The sequence below is a fragment of the Anguilla anguilla genome, chromosome 7, assembly GCF_013347855.1.
Source record: "Anguilla anguilla isolate fAngAng1 chromosome 7, fAngAng1.pri, whole genome shotgun sequence".
Taxonomy (NCBI): domain Eukaryota; kingdom Metazoa; phylum Chordata; class Actinopteri; order Anguilliformes; family Anguillidae; genus Anguilla; species Anguilla anguilla.
In genome coordinates this window covers 27800123-27822771 of record NC_049207.1, presented here as the reverse complement: position 1 = coordinate 27822771, position 22649 = coordinate 27800123, and the positions used below count along the sequence as shown (strand labels likewise).

The window sequence follows — 22649 nt, the reverse complement described above, 5'->3', positions numbered from 1 at the left end:
AATCTGAACTCTGATAGAATTGAACATTATTGGACGCCTAGACGTAGGGGTGGGCGACATGGCAAAAATATCATAGCACTTTTTTCATGCATGATCACGATTCTTTTTCATGTTGGTATTTAAGACTATTTTGCAAGTGAATGAACAGTGCAATCAAACTAATATCCCAATTTAAGAAAATATTGCCTTTCAAGGGAACAAAACTGAAAAGAAAAAGAATAACAGAGACCATTTGGGCCAAAGTACCAGATTTTAATCAAGTGCAATTCTGCAAAGTATTAACATTCAACAATGCTTTCTCTTGAGGTGATTAAAAAGGTTCGTCGTGTTTCCATCCGATGTGTGAGCATTTTCTTTGCAAATAATGGTGTTTTGCACTGTGTTGGTTTTGGAAAACCCAAACCAGTTCCATATCACAGACGTCGATTTTTTTTAGGGACTAACTCCTCTGTAGTGTCAGCCATGCCGCTATGTTTTCAAATAAACAAGCACAAAACCGTCCAGACCCACGGCGCACCTGTACTAACTACATAGCTAGCTAGAGTGAGAGCACATATTATCGACCACCCGAGGGGGGGGGGGGGGGGGGGGGGGGGACGTGTATCGACCACCTTAATTGGTAGTGTATTTACTTCATATTTATTAGAGAACTGGACATTGTTACCTATTAAAATGTAAGTCGTAAAAATACACATAATAAACTTTCTAAATGTAAAAAACCAACTTCATACATATACATGTAGTTATATTAATACAGTCTTATTTACAGTATCAACTTTAAGACAAACAACACACTCGGAATTATCTCATCGCGACTCATTAAAAGCAATGGCGCAGACGTCACTTAATAATTTCAAACTATTTTCCTAACGGCTATTTTGCGTCCTGCGACTTGGTGAATATGTACGGATTACTAGACGTGCTGATAGCGACGTCATATTAATCTCAAATACGGAAGATAGGACACTTTTATGTCAAGTTCCATTCATTTATATAGGGTTGTGGATACACGTCCCCTTAGCAACCAAAAGCTAGCGCTGGACCACCTCTGACTTATTTGCCGGCACAGAAGAAATTGTGAAAGTACTGAAAACATAGATTTTAGTTTTGGCTGAGAAAACAACGTTGGATGCCTTGTATGAGCGTTGTCAGTGCAACTGATAGAATGTGAAGTTTCACTGTAGCCCGATACTCCCGATCTCTCTGGAAATAATGACCTATACAAACAAGTCCACGAAAATATGAACAAAGCCGGGATAGACCGAAGCCTTGAACAAATTAAAAACCGCGGAAAACTTTGAAAACCACCTATTACAAGGCTAAATCCCACAACAACAAAAGTGGATCAGACCCACCAACTTCCCTTTTTACGATGTATTCATCACTTTTGCGCATGTCACACAGCTGTTCCGATTAAATGCGTCGGCGCATGTAAACACCAGACCGTATTAGATCACATCCCATGTAAACAGTTGACACGAAATCTTCAATCGGAATGATTTCAATCAGAATGAAAAAGTGTGCATGTAACCGCAGCTTGTGATGCTCACATCTAGAGTTATAAAGCTCTAAATAGAGTACCAACCTAAATGGGCAAGGATTGGCCAGATTTGGCATGTGTGCAAGGGGTTGTGTGCAAAGTACTCTGAAGAAAGGGTGGGCTAAACAGTTCAAAACTCTTATCAAAGCATTTGTATTCGTAGATTACATTTGTGCCCATTCAATGAGGATACATTAGAGGCTTACTATGTAGGACTTTTTACTTGAAAATGTTGTTAAATAACTAGGCTAAGACATCTATGATGCACTGACAATCTCATACTTTTGCCAAATTTGTGCAAATTTTATCTGTGTTTGTTATTCTACAATGTGTTCGGGATGTTGCGGGGCGTGGCACTCTTTTCTGTGTGGGGAGGGGTGCGCCTGGCTACAGAGCCTGTAGTTTGGGATAGTTATTTGCTGCAGTGGCAGATAAGTCTAGGTACCACAAAGCAAAAAGACAAGCCAACAGGGCTCGTTCAAAAACTAGAGTCATCCTTGGAATTGCTTGTGCTCTGTGGCGTCACTAAGGGGATGAAAAGCGACACAGAGTTGGCCTGTTTTCTGTTGGACCTGTAATTATCGTTACTTTTAGATAGTTACGTTACGCAGCTAGATACCAAGGTTGAGTAGCTTTCGTATTGAATTCTGCTCTCCCGTCAAGATGTCCTTCCCCCCATGGGAACTGCTGTTACTGTTTATAGTTACAACTAGCTCGGTAATTCACCTGCATTTATATCAATCAGGGGAACTGAATTCGATACAGCATGCATGCTATTTAACTACATATAGTCAACTTCACTAACAAAGCTAAAAAAAAATTCTAATCAATGGCTTAGTAAACATTCTATTCATAAGTTGTTACTTTCATTGTGGTATTGAAAATTATGCTAAATCAATATTTGCTAAACGTTCAACGTATTATTTATAACTATACATCAGAAATTTAACAGTGTAATATGAGATTAGATTACATTTTATTTGGCAGACATTTTTATCTAAAGTGACACACAATAACCGCATACTTTTGCTGGAACAACTACAGAACACAGGTCAGATAAGGTAGCTACAATAGCGTTCCACGGCGGCAACGTCACTGGTGACATCATATTTCTACTAGCGGAACGGAAGTCAGACGTGGAAATGCGCTTTTTTGTTTAGCGCCTATTGTCATAATGGCTGTACTACCAACTTCCAACCTAAATGCTAATATAAATATAAATTAAAATGATTTTAACACCCGATGAGGTACCAGGGCCACAATGTACTGCTGAGTTTCATAGTGTTGTGCCATCCTGAAGCAACACTTTGGTGACCTGTCGTATTCTTGCATGCCTCCAGCTGACTTATATAACACTCTGCCTAAAGCCCATGAAAGTCCTGTTGATTACTGGGTGCGCCCGAATAAAGCGGCTGACATAGCGGACCAGTGCCTTCAACGTCAGGGGAGGAGAATGGAAAACCTGAACAAGGAAGTAGCGTACACCAGATGTAACCCCTCGTTCCCGACCGACGCTACTCTGGCAGAAATCACAGGCAGACAGGATGGAATGGGTTCACAGCGCGTGTTTTATTAGCACTGGCAATAAAACAGCTTAAGTAGGTTGTCAATATATACAGTACAATAATGTAGCACGTCTCCGGCTCCTGTGCATGAAAATAGAACACAGTCACTGTATTGTCTAACTTTCTTGCGACGGCCATTTCACGCCTCATTAACTGCAAGGGAGAATTCTCGTGCCATGTCTGGCTTTCTTTTTCTTGAGAAACGCTGCACCTGGAAATAAGGGAACAATCTATCAGTGATCAGATACAGGATGGCATCAGCCCCTCAGTTTTTCCTGATTATATAATATCCTCTGATTACACAAATTTCCCCTCAAAACACATCCCACTTGAAGACGGATATAAATAGGCTTGTATACAGCGGTAACAGCCAGAATCCTCAACTTCACGTCAGTTTAGATATGTTAAATATTCTCTAACACTTCCCATTGAATCTCAAAATTATATTCCCTATTTTTTATTGAAAAAAAATTTGGGCACATTTTCATCTGTACAATGACAGTCAACACCATACAAAACAAAAAATCCATATTTTTACATAATTTGACATCATTAAAAATGTAATTTATGTAGGCTTGATATGTTGGGGAGTAAAGTAAATGTGGCTTATTAACACATTGGCATGATTGTTGGATACTGTGTACTGATAGATCTGTGGAACCAGAGGCTATTTTGTACACCTCTAGGCTCCTCTTACGCTACTCATGCATAAACTGTGCTAGCTAACAATATCATTCTTTAGGCCTACTAGAAGATCTTTGTCTAATAAAACAGTAGGTGTAAGATTAACTTACCTGCTCTGAATGATATCTTGCAGGGATGGAATCAGGGTGATCATCAGTTGGTCCATTGCCTCCAACAAAATGTTTTGTGCAAATGAACATGCTTTTATTCACCTTTTCCACACTCAGTTGCACTTTTGGACGGCCACAAGCCCTAATCCAACGCTGACACTTCTCCAGTTGCATCTTGGGTTTAGGGAAGCTTATAAATCCTACACCCGCCATAAATGGTCGGTCTGTGTACCGAATGTCGCTATTGCATGTCGCATAACAGCAATGTTTAATATAAACCATGATTTCTTACAAAATTTCTTACTGAAAGTCTGTAACTTTACCGATTCTGACACCTTCTCCATAGACGTGTGTACTAATGTGACTGCTTTGTTGTCTGACTTCCGGTTATTGAGCGTCACCGGAAGTTACGCTGAAGAGCTGAAAATGAGCTCTGCCGCGGAGCGCTATTCACATAAACTACCAGTTATCCGTTGGCATGAACGTACTTATTATGGTGCATTTGAAAAAATAAAGAAGCTAATATTTGTATAGGCTACGGATAACTTCATGACAAAGTCATTCACTTTACAAGTGTATTAGCTAGCTATGATAGACCTATGGCCTGCTAATGTTACTTATTCCACACAGGATTTCGTGTTTACATCCCAATTGTAACTAAATGTCCGGAATAGCTAAATTCCAAAGGAGGACACACATAATAGCTTCAGCACAGCACTACGGATTATCTACCTTATGATTTTCTCACACACTGATGGGTGCACTCAACACAGCCTATTTACTGTTGACCGTCTATATGGAATCATTCGTGTTGCAAAAAATTCTTTAAAAATCTGACCACCTCACCTCTTTGCTTTACATTTTGCTTGTAGCGCTCAAGGGTGTGTCCTCAACGGAGGTGTGGGTGGGGTTGAGGAGACTTATTTGATGACGAACACAGTCTTGAAGGGCTGCCGAATCCTACATAGTATACCTTTAAACACATATGTGGACATACACATCAATCACTCAATAAGTCACTTAATTTTAATATGGCATAATGCCACATGCATAGATATCCTTAAAATCATGTACAAAATTGAACTTGACAACAGGGTATACACAATATATCGCCCACCCATAGTTAGGGCAGACATTTATTTTAGCAGCTGGTTTTATGAGCTTTTTCCTGCCCTAAGGAACTGTACAAAGAACCAAATGTTGAACATTTTGAGGGGATGTAGTGGGTTTCACTTAGAGGGGATGTAGTTTGATTCACTGAGTAGATTTAGTGAGATTAACTTTGAGTGGATTTAGTGAGATTCCCTTTGAGGTGATGCAGTTTGGTTCACTCTGACAGGATGTGGTTTGGTTCACTTAGTTTTGTTATGGAGATTATGTTGCGTTTGTGTCTCCAGCTGACTTTTGCAGAGCTCTCAGTTGCATGTAAAGGCTTTGCTTGTGGCTTGCTTGCTTACTATCATGGCACAGGAAGTGAGTCTGTTTCCTGCTCTGTTCAGAAAGTACAGTCACTATATTTTTCAAAGCTAACAGCTAAGTGCAAAGTGCAACCTTATCTCACCACACATACACATAAACACGCACACATAACACATGCATGCACGTCATAGTTTTGATGTCGTTGTTTTGATTATTGCCTTTGAGAGACGGACTATATATTTTGATCTGCCTCCTCTCTAGCCCTGTTTTCCCTTCCTCAAACATTAAAGAAACATCCTTGGGCCAATTAGAATCATGCTGAGGGTCTTGAAAATGTATACAGACCTGGGGTGTCCTGGAGTTTTTCTCTCTTTTGAAATTTTTAGTACTTTATTACTTGAGAGGGCACAAACTGTTGGGGGTCAGAGACCCAGCGTGACCACAGAATGCCAAAAGGATCATTTTCTTTTTGATTTTAAATTTGAAAGCAATCTGTAACATTTAATTGAAATCATTGTTTGAAAATTTGAATGTCTATATACATAATGGTTATTGAGGCCTGATAGATGAAATCTACATTCTCTGAAGTAGTTCCAGTATCAAGCGGAAATCAATGCATAAATGAGAAAGTCTGTCAGCAGGTCACTTTAAAATGTGAATTACCGAAATGAAAACATAGGCGAGAATGTCCTGTCGGAAGTGGCGGAAGCTGAGTAGGCTCAACCAATCACAGTAAACAGAACACATGGAAAACACCACATGGGTACTGATGGCGTAGTCGTACTTTGACAGACTCCAGGGTGTTTCCTGCATTAAAATATCTTGGACGGGCCGCCTCAGAATTTTCTCAAGCCACCTAAGCCATCTGTAGGAGAAATTGCGCAAAAAACACCCATAAAACAATTAGAAATTCTCTGTGCATTTTTTGGTGCAATGAACGATACTTTTAGGTTTTGACTGCCTTTAAGTTACAGTTGAGGCCAAAAGTTTACATACACCTAGGTTAAAGATATTCAAACTCACTTTTTCACAACTCTGCACATTTCATGTTACCATACCCTAATTGACTTGCCAAAAGAAATGTATCTACTTTGTTCACATCAAAAGTTTACATACACCAAGTTGACTGTCTCTTTAAACAGTCTGGAAGATTCCAGAAATTGATGTAATGACTTTTTAGAAGCTTCTGATTGGCCAATTGTCATAATTAGGAGTTAGTTGGGAGTTAATTGGCACCTGCAGCTGTATTTAAGGGCCTACCTTTAGAGCCACTGCCTTTTTGCCCTTGATACCATGGGGAAATCCAAGCGACTCAGCCAAGACCTCAGAAAGAAAATTGTGGACCTCCACAAGTCCTTAGGAGCCATTTACAAACAACAGAAGGTACCATGAGCATCTGTACAAGCAATTGTGTGTAGATATAAAAATCTTGGGACAACACATACTAGGGCTGGGCGATATATCGTAGCGATAATTATCGCATGCAATAGCGGTCATCGCCACTGTATGGTGTATCACCTTTCTTTTGTCTTCTTCTTTTTAATTATACCTGAAGCGTTACTAAACAACTAAAGAGGCTGTGTAAAATGCTTCCGGAGAAAAACGGAACCGCTGTTACCTACTGGGTGTTGACAGCCAATCAGCAGCAAGGTCGCACTGCAGCTTGGTGGGGCGCAAAACTTCCCTTTAAACTAATCATTGATCTCAACCTGTTTTCATTAATTTTCCTTTATTTTCAAGCGTGCCAACGATCGGATTAATCAAATGGCAAGTAACCTAACACACAGCGTCTTCATACCGTGTTAGGGGGATTAAATCATCAATTCAATTTATCCGTTAAAAATCCATTTTAATCTCCAAATATTCTACACTTAACAAACTAGATACACCAGTCTGTTATCTACCGTGTTAGCTTTCAGAATAACCAGCAAAAACAAAACCTGCACTTCAAAATTGTTTACAATCTACGCATTGCAAATATTTGCCATGAATACGAGTGCGGAGATAGAAGTGCATGTATCCACAAATAATGTTGATTAAAAATGTGCACAATTTCGTACTGCAAATGAAAATAAATGTAGGCCATAAGTCCTAGGCTACTCGCTAAAACTGCTTATTTGGGGAGAGCTGGCTATATATGATAGTATTGAGTAGCCTATTTTGTGGATTAATTGCATTGATACTCAAGGAAAATCAGGGGAAGTTTCCGTTACTGCTAATGATTAAAACTGTTTTTTTTTTTAAATCGCATGTATCATTTAATCTCCCTAACACAATGCAAAGAAGCTGTGTGTCACTTTCCAATTGATTAGTCAGATGGACTGCTTGCATGCTTGCTAATCACTGAAAATTAATTAAAGCAGTTTGAGATCATTAGTTTAATGATTAGTTTTAATGATTAGTGAGAATGATTAGTTTAAAGAAAAGTTTTGCGCCCCACCAACTTTCAGCTCACCACTCGCCACGCAATAGGTGACGTTTTTTCTCTGGAAAGCGTTTCACGCAGCCTCCAAAAGCGTGGTTGTTTGCTATCGCTTCAGGTATAATTAATATAAGATAAAAAGACAAAAAGAAAGGTGGTATGCCACACGGTGGCGGCGACCATTATTGCATGCAATAATTACATTACATTACATTACATTACATTCATTTGGCAGACGCTTTTATCCAAAGCGACGTACAAAAAGTGAATTTCATGGTCGTAATTATCACTGCGATATATCGTTCAACCCTAACACAGACACTGCATCGTTCAGAAATGAGGCACAAATTCACTCCCAGGGCTGAACGAACTGTGGTCCAAGAGGTTCAACTGAACCTCAAGACAACAACAAAAGAACTGGTCAAGGAGTTGGAGGCATCAGGTACCAAAGTATCTACATCGACCATTAAGAGAATCCTACATCACCATGACCTGAAAGTCCATCGCGCATGGAAGAAGCCCCTACTCCAAGACCGGGATAAAAAAAGCCAGAATGAAGTTTGCAGGTGATCACCTGGACAAAGACCTAGCCTTTTGGAGGAGTGTTCTCTGGTCTGATGAAACAAAAATCTAACTTTGGCCATAATGATCAGCTCTATATATGGTGGAAAAAGGGTGAGGCTTTTAATCCAAAGGACACCATCCCAGCTGTGAAGCTTGGGGTTGGCAGCATCATGTTGTGGGGGTGTTTTGCTGGAATAGGGACTGGTGCTCTTCAGAAAATAGATGGCATCATGAGGAAAAATGATTATCTAGAAATACTGAAGCAACACCTCAAGACATCAGCTAGAAAGTTCAAACTTGGCCCAACTGACGGGATAGGGAAGTTACAAAACAGGCCAAATAACCCCCAAATTAATATAGCTTGATGATCAGAAATAATTTCATATAATAAAGATGATTTCATGATGTGATCAGGAAATAGCCAACTGGCTGGGTGTTTGTCACTCAAGTTGCAGGTACCATGGATCCCATGACATTCCTCATTTTTTCTTTTGCCATTTTCACAGTTTTTTCCGTTTTTAGTGTTTTCCGTGATTTTTCTGCAGTTTTGGATGGTAACTGTCAACCTTAACATAGCCTACAGTATTTTTGTATAGGCGTACGCATTTTAACAATAGCCTATTGTCAAATGCTGGGAGATACAAAGTGCAACAATAAATACTGACTTTGGAATGTGCTGGAATCAAGGATATTGTCCTTGTCAGTTGTTGTATTCAGAGGTTTGATATGTAAATGATGCCCTTTCCACTGTTTTGTGCGGGTAAAGTGAGCCTAAGCATTTCCCCTTCTCTTGATGCAAAGAAAGCAATATTCTTTTTTCTATTACAAAAAATTAAGAAACTCACAAAAAATGGGTTTTATTTCTGGAGCCTGGAGGCGCTACAATACTGCAACAACTCTTACAGTTAGTATTTGCTGTGCCCATTTTCTCCCAGAACTTGTCGCAGAACAGGATTACTAAGTAGGCCTACCGTTAGCTATTGATCATGAAATAGCTCTCAAGCTTAGACGTGAAATCAAAGCATTTCTTTATTCGGGTGCAATACCCAGAGTTTCAGACTGCTGTAGAGTCTAATGTTAGTGTACAGTAGCGCATTGTTACAACGTTATTACACATTGAATGATCTTCAGGTTTAATGGTAAAGCCTAGGCTATGTTGCTTTTTTTGTTTTGTTTGGTGGTGTAATGTTACGACATGGCACAATCTGTTCTAACCGCCTCTAATCTAGCAGCAAGAAATGGTTTACATATGATGTACCTTACAGATATGAATTTTAGTCTGGTTGTGAGTTGTACATTTTGATAAATGTTGATCGAACAGGTTGCTCTGCCTATCAACCAATTTGGCGACTGATAGTTGATATCTTTGATAATAATTGCTGAATTAAGTCAAATATATATATATTTTATATATTGGATAAGTCAGATGTTTAAACTGTTGATGGACTTGTGTTCCGTATTCAGAGTGCCGAATGGTGAACAAGGCTGTTAAGGCCACTGGATTCAGAACATTAAGGCATTTTATTTAATCCTCACTGTCCTGACACCACAGACATGCACAGACACACGCAAACACATACACACACACACCCGCACACGCACCCACACACACACAGGAATGTACACACTCAAACACTGCAGTCATGCACACTGCCATTGTGCTGGTCCACAGAGTCATGCTGTACTTTAGGTTCACACTGGGCTGTTGTTTGAGGAAGCACGGTGGTCATGTTGGGTGGGCTACTGGGGTAGGGGTTGCTGTCGGGGTGGGGAAGGTTTGGACCCTCGCTCTGTGGTGTTTCCTAATGGAGCGTTTGGTATTTTCCAGCTCTCCGTTTAAGAGTGGCCCCGCCTTGGCCAGCCGTCTGTGCAAAGCCGCTATGCTGAGCCGCTTCAACCTGGTAGCACAAGAAGCTCAGAGGCCCGACCTGCTGGCTGCTGTGTCTTACAGAGAGGCTAAGGTACCTGTGCACTGTAACTGTGTCTTTCAGAGAGGCTAAGGTACCGGTGCATTGTAACTGTGTCTTACAGAGAGGCTAAGGTACCGGTGCATTGTAACTGTGTCTTACAGAGAGGCTAAGGTACCGGTGCACTGTAACTGTCTTACAGAGAGGCTAAGGTACCGGTGCATTGTAACTGTCTTACAGAGAGGCTAAGGTGCCTGTGCACTGTTAGTGTGTCTTACAGAGAGGCTAAGGTACCGGTGCACTGTAACTGTCTTACAGAGAGGTTATGGTACTGGTGTACTGTAACTGTGTGTTATAGAAGGTCTAAAATACCTGTGTGGCTTAACTTTGTCATACAGGATGACTAAGGTACCTATGCACTTTAACTTTTTCTTACTGAGAGGCTAAGGTGCCTGTAAACTGCTATTGTGTCTTAGAGGCAGGCTAAGGTCCCTGTGCACTGAAACTGTGCCTTACAGTGAGGCTGAAGTCCCTGTGCACTGTAACTGTGTCTTAGAAGGAGGCTAAGGTCCCTGTGCGCTGTAACTGGGTCTTACAGTGAGACTAAGGTCCCTGTGCACTGTAACTGTGTCTTAGAGGGAGCCTAAGGTCCCTGTGCACTGTAACTGTGTCTTAAGCCGCGTTTCCACCAGAGACTGTAAAAAATATGGACAAAGCTACTGTGACGTCACCCATTGACTCTCCGTGGGTCTCTAAAACACGTTTTGAAGCTCAATGGCGGGCGCGGCCATGTTGTCGATTTGGAGCCAAAACCATAGAGTTAAGCGGTTCTGTGATTTTTACAATGTGATTGACAGTCCGGTGCGGAAAAACCCATCAACCTGAACGAACGATTGCAGAACGAACTTGAGGCTAGCTGACTGTCTGCCGTTATGTTTTAAAATATATTATCAAATGTTTACGGAGTTTAATTTCCATCTGTGACTGTACTGTGTCATGTAATCACGTTATATGTATGACATTAATAATACAATTATGTTCAGTTATCTTCAATTCATGTTTCTCAGCAAAACGAATATGCTTAGCTAGCATATCAGCTTGCCAGTGAGCTAGGTAGGCTATCTGTGGTTAGCTCACGCATTAGCAATATGAACCACAGGGGAAGAACATCAACTACACTGATGGTCAATCAATCAGAGATGTGTAGGCTACTGGTGATTTGACTATGCTAATTTTCGTAACTGTCTGGTAGACCTGCTGTTAACCGAGGAAGTTATCGTCGTAGGTTTTCGCCACAGTCAGTTAATGAGCCAGTAACTGCTACTAGCTACTCCATCGCCATTTGTGGTGTTCACTTGCTGGGTGACGCTAGCTGACCAATCGTTTGCAAGTCACTTTCTACCAAATAAAAATTAACACTATCAGCGGTGATTAACATCTACCAAGTATTTTAATAACTGATCTGCAGGCGGGTAAATATGACAACGCACTTTGTACAGCAAGTTTTCCACCTGGAGCATGAAGACAAAAATAATGTACATTGAATTTCTAATTATTATTAGGCTATTATATTTTTTTTCTTGTAAATCATCAAAACCAATGGAGGAAAGCCAATATACGCAAGGAGCCCCCAGGACCGATTCTGAGAACCACTGTCTTAAATGCTCTTGTCGGTCTCTTAAATGCTAAAAACATGTTCCTTTCTAAATGCCAGTCTTACAAAAATGGTTAATTTCGTTAAATTCTGTGTGTGTGATTTCATCGTGTGTTGTATGTTATTCAGCAAATAAACCTTAAGACTCTTAATTCGCTTTGTGAAACTGAAAATTTTGCAGTGTTTATCCCAAAATCGGGATTATAGGAGCTTTGTCACATGCGTGAAGCATGGCCCAGGTAGACATTTACGGAATGTACACGACTGACAAGCCGTCAAACACATTTGACAGATTGAATATTTGCCGGTTAGGGTTAGCTAGCTAGTCAAATGGCTTGGTAGCCAAAGTTGCGAACTGTTTTAGCATAGGCTACTGGACTACCAAATATAGCAAGCTGATTACGCTTTCTGCCAACTAATTATTTGGTTAAGTAGGCTAAAGGAAATAGTAAATGACTCGGCTACTGAAAAACTTCAGAGGAGGATTATTTTATGGTCGTCTAGTGCAGCTGTAAATAGCAGACGCCATAATGAAATCACTACGAAATGGGATGCCTGCATTTTCTGACTTTGCACAGGTGGACCGTAGTCGGAGCCGCAATGTCAAGGCCAAGAGGCGCCACCTCCCACCCAGTGACCATAGCCTGTAGCCCCTACTGTAGCTTAGTCCTCCGCAGTAATCAGGAAGTGACGCAAACTGTACCTCATTGGTCCACAACAAATATTATAACAGTGCCCAAATGACACAATAAATCATGAAATCGACCCATGGACAGTCATAAGACGAATAAAATACACATATTGTGACTATTTGTTCTCATGAGAAAAAATTATTGACTTTGTATTTTGACCGCATTTGTACCGTAGACTTACATGGAAACCGGATATGAAAACACCTATACTGGAGCCAACCGTAGTGGCGCTAGTGAGCAACCAGGAACAACAAGACCAGGAAATGAGCTTCAAAAACGAAGTCTGGTTTTGGCCGCTTGGTTTCCACCACTAAAAATACTTTTAGTCCCAGGAACTACTTTTCAAGGAACTAAAAGGTTCCTTTAGCCCACTGTGTTTCCACCGCGGTCTAAAGTCCCGCAAAGATTAGGCAAATTAGCCCACTGACATATGAAAAAGCGACGTTGTCATCGGTCCATCTGTCCTATGATTTCTTCTGTAACCCCATACTACCACCGAAGTAGCCTACATTATTTTCTAATAACCGGGGCAGCCCGGAGGGGTTTATTCCACTTATATACAACGGGTTACCAACAATGACTATATATGGTTACTTTTGTATTTATTGATTTTTTAATCGATTTAATCACCTGAAATTGAAATATTCTTCCGCGGCCGTTAGGGCATATTTTACCGTTGTCAAGCAAAATTGTCGTTGGTAGTTGGACTTGGACCGTTGTTATGCAACAAATAGGATATAACAGGCCAACAGATTGTAACTGTTTTATATATCCTCTCAGACGCATTCATTATGTTTTTATGCGAACATTCACTTTCATGTCTTGACATCTTAGGTGACAGAATGCATTCACATTCCACAAATAACTGGCAACAACAGCAGAAAACATGCACACGTCGTAAACAATTTGCTGTTGAATTGATTACTTTTTCATTGTCAATTCCATATAGGCTAATCGCAAAATGACGAATAGAACGTAAACTCGGACTTGCGTGAAAATTTAAATTAGCAGTCGTACAGCCACCGTTTGCTTTCCTTCAAAGTTACTGCTAGCCGAGCAGCGAAGTGTGCCCTCCAGATGCGAACCATGCACCATAAATTAGTCCATAGTCTTCCTGGTATTTTTGTGGAATTGAAGAATGGCAGAGTAAAATTATGTCAGTCTGAAAAAGCAAAAGGGACGATTACTAGAATTAACCTGTTATTTTACCCTGACAAAAAGTGCGGAAGGTGATTTCCAGTTCGCTGTTACTGTATCACCAGTGTAAATTACGCAGAACTACCGCATACCTCACATAACTGTATCAAACGTTTTGAGTCAATTACAACGGGCTAACAAAGAAAATCCGGAAGAAAATATTCAGCAACCAAATTAAACCGTTTTGGTACGTGCTGTCCCAGCACGAATGCTTAACATTTCATAAAACGAATACTAAAGCAAGAAAAGAACAAAAGAGCATACACGTTATAATTCCAAGACGTTGGCAGGCTATAACCAAAAGTAGGCTACTGCGCCGCATAACATACAAGTTTGATTTCAAGTTATTATGAAAATAAATCGGTTTGCGGCGGCATATTTTTAAAAATGGCGGTTGAAATAAAACACTGCGAGTAGCCTAGTCGACCAATCAGAAATTTTCAGCGCTTGCGCCCCACCCCAAAAGTTCAGGTACTTTTGGAAAGTACTACCCCCCGAGCAGGGACATCATAATAAAGTCCCCGGTACTTAATTTAGACCCTAGTTCCTGCGGTCGAAACGCACTGAGTTCCTCAAAAGGTTCCTAGTTCCGGGGTAAAGTTCCTGCGGTGGAAACGCGGTTTTAGAGGGAGGCTAAGGTCCCAGTGCACTGTAACTGGGTCTTACAGTGAGGCTAAGGTCTCTGTGCACTGTAACTGTGTCTTAGAGGGAGGCTAAGGTCTCTGTGCACTGTAAATGTGTCTTACAGAGAAGCTAGGTTTCCTGTGCACTGTACCTGTTTATTATAACAAGGCTAAGGTACCTGTACCCTCTTACAGAGTGGCTAACATAGTTGTGAACTGTAGCTGTATAGTACTAATAATAAAACTAAAAAAAAAAAATAATAATCATATACTTTAAAAAAGTACTTTTTATTTGTATCGTGAATTGCCTACCAATCGTTATCATTCACCTAAGAAATGTGTACCTTTTCCAAGCACAAAATTTGTAACATGCTACAAAGTGTGTGTGCATCAGAATCAGAATCAGAATCAGGTTTTATTGCCAAGTAGATTTACACATACAAGGAATTTGTTTTGGTCTGGTGATGCATAACAGTGAACATAAAATAAATAAAATGAAATAAAATAAAATAAAACATGCAATAACATAAATATAACATAAACACAGTGCAAACGGTAAACAGTAAACAATAAACAATAGTGCAAGGGGACAAAGTGTTAGAATAAGTACAGGTGCTTTCTGTTTGGTGTCCGTGGGGGTCAGGATAACAGACAGTGTCAGTGGGGGTCCCGGGCCTTGTTGATGAGGCCAGCTGCAGTCGGGAAAAAACTGTTCTTGTGTCGTGAGGTTTTGGTCCTGATGGACCGCAGCCTCCTGCCGGAGGGGAGTGTTTGAAAGAGTTTGTGTCCAGGGTGGGAGGGGTTGGCCACAATCTTTTCTGCCCGCCTCAGGGCCCTGGAGGTGTGCAGGTCCTGGAGGGATGGCAGGTTGCAGCCAATCACCCTCTCAGCAGCGCGAATGATACGCTGCAGTCTGCCCTTGTCCTTGGCAGTGGCAGCAGCGTACCAGATGGTGATGGAGGAGGTGAGGATGGACTCAATGATGGCAGTGTAGAAGTGCACCATCATTGGCATTGGCAGGTTGAACTTCTTCAGCTGCCGCAGGAAGTACATCCTCTGCTGAGCCTTCTTGGTGAGGGAGCTGATGTTCAGCTCCCACTTGAGGTCCTGGGTGATGATGGTGCCCAGGAAGCGGAAGGACTCCACAGTGTCGACTGGAGAGTCACACAGGGTGATGGGGGAGGGTGGGGCTGGGTTCCTTCTGAAGTCCACAACCATCTCCACTGTCTTTAGGGCGTTGAGCTCCAGGTTGTTATGGCTGCACCAGGACACCAGATGTTCAATCTCTCTCCTGTAGGCGGACTCATCTCCACCAGAGATGAGTCCAATGAGAGTGGAGTCGTCTGCAAACTTCAGGAGCTTGACTGACTGATGACTGGAGGTGCAGCTGTTTGTATACAGGGAGAAGAGTAGAGGGGAAAGGACGCAGCCTTGAGGGGAGCCGGTGCTGATGGTCCGGGAGTCGGGAGACGTGTTTCCCCAGCTTCACGTGCTGCTTCCTGTCAGACAGGAAGTCGGTGATCCACCTGCAGGTGCAGTCAGGCACGTGCAGCTGGGAGAGCTTGTCCTGTAGTAGAGCCGGGATGATGGTATTGAAGGTGGAGCTGAAGTCCACAAACAGGATCCTGGCGTAGGTTCCTGCAGTGTCCAGGTGCTGGAGGATGAAGTGGAGGGCCATGTTTACGGCATCGTCCACAGACCTGTTGGCTCTGTATGCGAACTGCAGGGGGTCCAAGAGTGAGTCCATAATGGTATTAAGGTGGGACAGTACAAGGCGCTCAAAAGACTTCATTACCACAGAGGTCAGGGCGACGGGTCTGTAGTCATTGAGTCCTGTGGTCCTTGTTTTTTTAGGGACGGGGATAATGGTGGAGGTCTTGAAGCAGCCTGGTACGTGGCATGTCTCCAGTGAGGTGTTAAAAATGTCTGTGAACACCAGAGACAGCTGATCGGCACAGTGCTTCAGGGTGGAGGGAGAGACAGAGTCTGGTCCAGCTGAGTTGTTTTCTGAGAACTGCTGTTGAAGTTTCTCAGAGTACAGTCGTTTAGCATCTCTCACTGCCTTGCTAAACCTGTATTTAGACTCTTTAAACCGGTCCTTGTCCCCACTCCTAAATGCTTCCTCCTTTGCCAGCCTTAGCTGTCTGTCATTGTTGTAACTAACCCTGGTGCGTGATGGTACACAGCTGTCCTCACAGAAGCTGATGAATGTACACAGCCTTTGTGTACTCATCCAGACTGTTGGTAGCAGTCCTGAAAACATCTCAGTCAGTACAGTCCAAGCACGTGCGAAGATCCTCTATAGCTTCACTGGTCCACTTCTTAGATGTCCTCACAACAGTTTTGCAGAGTTTTAATTTCTGCCTGTATGCAGGAATCAGGTGGACTATGACGTGGTCAGAGTGTCCCAGTGCAGCGCGGGGGACGGCGTGATAGACACGGTTGATTGTAGTGTAACAGTGATCTAAAGTGTTCTCCTCTCTGGTCGGGCATTTAATCAGCTGGCGGTATTTAGGCAGTTCGTGGCTGAGATTCCCTTTGTTAAAGTTGCCGAGGACAATAACGAAAGAGTCTGGGTTTGTCCGCTCCACACACAGTATCTGGTCGGCGAGCATACGCTGTGCCTCCTACACGAGGGCTTGCGGTGGAATGTAAACACCGACCGGAATGAATGAAGCGAACTCGCGGGGGGAGTAGAAGGGTTTACAGTTAATGAAAAAAGTTTCCAGAACAGGAGAACAGTGCTGCATAATCACTGTAACATCTTTACACCAGCCACTGTTAGTATAAAAACAAATACCTCCACCTTTCATTTTGCCGGAGCGCTCTGTGTCGCGATCCGCTATGAATAGCTGAAAGCCTGCTAGCTGCAGCGCAGAGTCCGGTATCGATCCACACAGCCAAGTTTCCGTGAAGCACAAAACGGAAGATGAAGAAAAGTCTCTGTTCTTCTCCACCAGTAGCTGAAGTTCGTCCAGTTTATTGCACAGTGATCGCACTTTAGAGAGAAATATTCCCGGTAACGGAGTGCGTAGACCGCGTCTGCGGAGACGCACGAGCGCACCGGCATGTTTCCCTCTCCTCCGGCGTTTCACTGCGTGAACAAGGGTGTGACCAAAATGACCAGTAATTCCGCAGTTGGGATGAGAAACTTGGGAAATAAATCCACAGGAGTTGTTTCCCTGATATTCATGAGCTCTTCTCTGGTGAAAGAGTTCTGGATGCTATCGCAAAACACTGAATTTATAAACAAAACAAGGCAAAACAATGCACACCAACACACCGAGGCAGCCATCCGCGGCGCCATCTGGACCCTGTAGAATCTATGTATCCCTGACTGCTGTGCTGAAATAAATCCCTCAATGTTCTGCCTTCATTGTTAAATCACCACTGGAAAAAGGCTTCAAAGCATGAAACTTACACAAGTGAAACCCTGTGTTTTCTTTTTCAGATGATGGCAAAGCCATACCAGGAGGCCAAGAACGTGCTCAAGTCCTACCTCTCACAGAAGGGCTATGGCTCTTGGCCAGTCAAATCCCCAGTCAGTGACCACTTCTGCATGTGAGGGGATCGCAACTACAGAGTGCCTGCTGTCTTGTTAGACTGGTCAGATCAGCAGAAACGTTAAACCTGCAGACGCTGCAGCCCCATCTGGGCTGGAGTTGGATAAACGCAATTTGTAACAGTCCTGTCATTTAACAAAAATTTGTGACTCTGGCATGTGACCAGCTTATGTATTGCATGTGAACTGAATTGCTGTTGGAATCACACCTGGATCAAGTATTTGTTTGAAATAATTTAACTCTGGTTTAAAAACACCATTGAATGATAACGAGTTTTGGTGTGATTATTGGGGAAAATAGATGTTTTCTTTTAAAATGGTCAGTAATCCTCTGAAATTGTTTCCATTGGTTAAAGTATTTCAGATATGCATTTGATCCAGGTGTGGTTTTGATAGACTCGAGATTCTTCTGTTCTGTTCGGTCCGTGTCAGTCCCCGACAGAGACCGCTGTGAGAGAAGCCAAAAATCAAGGTTATGAAACTGTGTTCTGAGTTCATGCTGTTATTTTTATAAAACGCTTATGTCAAAATTTCCTGGCTTGTAAGCAATTGACTCTGTCATGATTAGTAATTACCACACAAGTTGCTTCTGCTCAGTTTGTTAGTGTGAAAAGATAAGTTTAGTTATTTAGAAAAATTTTGTTATTTGCAGTTCTTTGTGGCCTCCCTCAGTCTTTGAATTAGCACTTCAATATAAACGTACAATAAATCATATATTATAATTAAAATAAAATTTAGAAAAGCATTGTTTTCCTGTAAAGTTTGCCTTCTTGAAGCATTAAATGAAAAATATTGTGAAACACACTGCAGAATGATTGTCTTGTTTCAGTTATTCTGGTTTAAGAAAGAACTGTTTGTTTTGTATTATTTAACTGCAGTTGAGGCCAAAGGTTTACATACACCTAGTCTATTCAAACTCAGTTTTTCACAACTCTGCATATTTCATGTTACCATACATTTCTTTTGGCAAGTCAATTAAGGAATCTACTTTGCTCACATCAGAAGTAATTTTTAAACAATCGATTAGAGACAGATTTATTTCAGCTTTAATTCACTATATCAGAATTCCAGTAGGTCAAAAGTTTACATACACCAAGTTGACTGTCTCTGTAAACAGTCTGGAAGATTCAAGAAATTGATGTAATGACCTTTTAGGAGCTTCTGATTGGCCAATTGTCATAATTAGGAGTTAATTGGGAGTTAATTGGCAACTATGGCTGTATTTAAGGGCCTACCTTTAGAACCACTGCCTTTTTGCCCTTGCTACCACAGGAAAATCCAAGCAACTCAGCCAAGACCTCAGAAAAACAAATTGTGGACCTCCACAAGTCCGGTTCCTCATTAGGAGCAATTTCCAAAAAACTTAAGGTACCACGAGCATCTGTACAAACAATTGTATGCAAATATAAAAATCTTGGGACCACGCAGACACTGCATCATTCAGGAAGGAGACACAAATGAACTCCCAGGGCTGAACAAACTTTTGGTCTGAAAGGTTCAACTGAACCCCAAGGCAACAGCAAAGGAACTGGTCATGGAGTTAGAGGCACCAGGTACAGTGCCGACTGTGGCGTCCAATCCCGTGGAACAATGTACAATTGGCCCTAGCATCTCTCAGAAGCCGGAGGGTTTTGGTCGACCCGGGGAGACAGTGTCTCATCTTGCACCACTGACCCCTGCTGGTTGATTTGGTGCTTGTGGTTCCCCTGCTGAACTGCACAGGAGCTGTATTCCTACCCAACTTCCTGACCGTTGTGTGAAAACAAGTGGCAACATCATGTGCTTTGAAGGAAAACATGTTTAATGTGCTGTGCTGAACCTATAGTGGCAGTTGTGATAAGTGTAGTAGTCTGAGCACGATTGGAAATTGCACATTGGTCTCTCAGCGGTATGCACTTTTGAAGCACAGTGAAGGTTTTGGCCCAGAAATCTTTGCATTCCAATAGTGCAAATAGGATCTTCTCTCAATGGGCATGATGTTTGTCTCAGTTCGTGTTTTCATGAGAGATTTGTTGATGAAGTGATCACTGTGGTGCTTTCATGTTGCTGAAACTATTGCTTGTGACCCGAGTTTGCCTGGTTACAGGAAACGTTGGTTTCCTGTGCAAGTTATTTTGCAGTTCTTGCCTGATGGTGTGCTTGATTTAACTAGCTTTTGTGCTTTTATGTAGATCCACTCAGGCTACAGCTGGACTCCAGCGTTATGGAGACCCCCGCGTGGATATCGGCACCTGTTCCGATGATTGGTGGAGAGGAATCCCTCCCATGGTCACGTATGTGTGCTTGTGTGTACACACGTGTGTGTTCCTCAGGCTGGTTTTGTTGCTGTTTGGTTCAGTAATTGCATGTTTTGTGTTGTATTGAAAATGTGTATACATTTGCTAATGAACTTTAAAACAGCATAATTTTCACCAGTGGTCCTCAAACTCGGTCCTGGGGTAACGCTGTGTATGCTGGTTTTCATTCCAACTTCAACTGCAATTCCAGAATTTTGTGTTTATTTTTCTTAATTAGGTGCTTTTCATGTATTAGAGCTGGGGTCCCCTGTCTTATCCAGAAAGGGCCAGTGTGGGTGCACACATCTTCATAAGAAAAATAAACAGCTTGCTAAAATTCTGGGAATCCAGTTGAGGTTGATATGAAAACCAGCATACATAGTGGTGCCACAGGACTGTGTTTGAGAACCACTGATTTACACTGATGTGGGTTTCAGGGCCTTTCCTGAAGCTTTTGTGCATCCTGATGATGTCATTGCTCATATTGGTGATGTCATTGCTCATACTGGTGAATAAATTATTCCCATGCAAACTGCGCCTGACCTGATTCTGATGAGCAGTTCTTGTGGTTCGTGCATGCGTGTGTGTGTGTGTGTGTACACACGTGCACTTGTGTTTGCATTAATGTGTGTGTGCATGCATGCATGCATATGTGAGTGCGTTGATTATTGTGTTGCCCCTTTACAAAAGCCAATGAAAGAAAAAAAATAATGTTCCTGTAATATCCTCTAAAGCCCCTTTCCCACTGTTGTGATTATTGGTTTTAATGTAGCCTATAAAAATATTTCTAGCTAAAAATTGACAGATTATTTTTTTCAAAAAATGTAGTAATACAAGTGACCGTTCAATGAGTGCTTGGACTTCACTTTAAAAATTACAAAATAATTTCCATAAAACACCCATTCCCAAAGGGTTCAGATCTCTGAGGCTGTACTGAAATAAAATATATTAAAAATGTTGTTCTTGGTAAATAAAAAAATTAATTAAAATCTTTTTAAATGGTCTGTGCTTGGTAAAGCGTCCAGGTGACTCATCAAAGTTTCTGCCTGGAATGAAACTCTGAACCTGCCCTGCAGTGTGATTTCTTTCTGATATTTTAAAAATTTGTATAATGAAAATGAGGACTTGGAGAGGGTTAGTCATGTCCTAATATGTAAAAACCATAGAACTGAAAGAGGGTGTACTTCTCATCAATGTATAATGTCTTTAGCAGCAGACATGGTATACATGTAGTTTCTAAAGATTGTTAATAAAAGTTAAGGACAAAGTTGTGTGATGGTATTTTGTAGCAAGTCATGATAGTGCATCCAGACTGGAATAAATTTTTCATCGTTTGTGGGGGTGCGTATTAATACCAAAACCTTCCTCCATCACTCATCTGCCCCAATCTGAGGGCTGTGGTCATTACTGGGGAATACCCCTGTAGAGCATGCTCAGATTTCACCCGTGTAAAAGTTTACACAGCAATCATCTTCAAATGCTTATCACACTCACATCCAAAAAAGGAGGTTTGCAATATAAACATTTGACTGTTATGGTTTCCGTAACATCCTTAATGTAAAAAGCAAGAACACCCAATTATGAATTCTTAACATGTTTTTATTCCAGTGCTTCATCCCTGTCAATCTTGTCACAGTCAAAAGCAATGGTAAATAGGTTATAAATAAATAAATAAATAAATAAATAAACAGTTAATTATTTTGGTACTAGTAGAGCTTATGTTAAAACACATTCAAGGAGTAGCTTTCAGGAAAGAGTATTTCAAGAGAATATTTGGGGCATGTGTTGTCTCACAAGATAAAAACAAGCATTCCAACACTGCAGAACTCAACCCTGGAATTTTACTTTATCAATACAAAGCTAAAGTACTTAAAGTTCAGGAATAACAACAAAATAAAAACCAGTTATAAAAAATAAATACAAATTTTTAAAGACAGTGCAGTTAAAATCAACGGGGGCACATGTTATCCAGCCAGCAGTTTGGCATTTCCCTGTCAGTATCATGAATATGAACTCAAAATAAAAGTTAAAGTATTTCAAACAATCATTTGACCCAGGTGTTGTGTGTGTGCCTGTGTGCGTGCGTGTATGTGTATGTGTGTGCAGAACATTGATGTCCAAGGGAATGCTCTTTTCTGGTGATGAAATCAATGGTCCATAACTTCCTGAGATTAGGTTCTGGTTCTGGTTCTAGTGGAATGGACCTCTTTACTGGCTGTTCACCTGCTGTATCAGGCGTATGAGTTGCTCCCTGAAGTCCTGGAAGGGCATCTTTCGGTTCACCTCACAGGCAGACCTACCCGTAGGCTTGCTCGTCTGCTAGAGAGAGAAAGAGATGGAGAGACATGTGTTGGTTACTACAGTAACTGGTTGAGAGGAAGCTCATGAAAGGTTGTTTTTGTGCTGTGGCTTTTTGAGGGCTGTAGGTTTGCAG

General features: G+C 41.5%; 1 protein-coding gene across 5 annotated transcripts in view; it reads left to right on the top strand.

The window, feature by feature from the left end:
• adad1 (adenosine deaminase domain containing 1 (testis-specific)) overlaps nt 1-18464 on the top strand; it is a 42431-nt gene extending 23967 nt beyond the window's left edge. For 4 of the 5 annotated variants that reach the window (XM_035424586.1, XM_035424587.1, XM_035424584.1 and 1 more), the window contains exons 11-12: nt 10133-10265; nt 17829-18464. In XM_035424586.1, coding sequence (XP_035280477.1) covers nt 10133-10265; nt 17829-17942 — 247 coding nt within the window. In that variant the 3' untranslated portion in view covers nt 17943-18464. The remainder of the gene's footprint in view (nt 1-10132; nt 10266-17828) is intronic. The other variant, XM_035424588.1, reaches the window with a different exon arrangement.
• The last annotated feature ends 4185 nt before the right edge of the window (nt 18465-22649 follow it).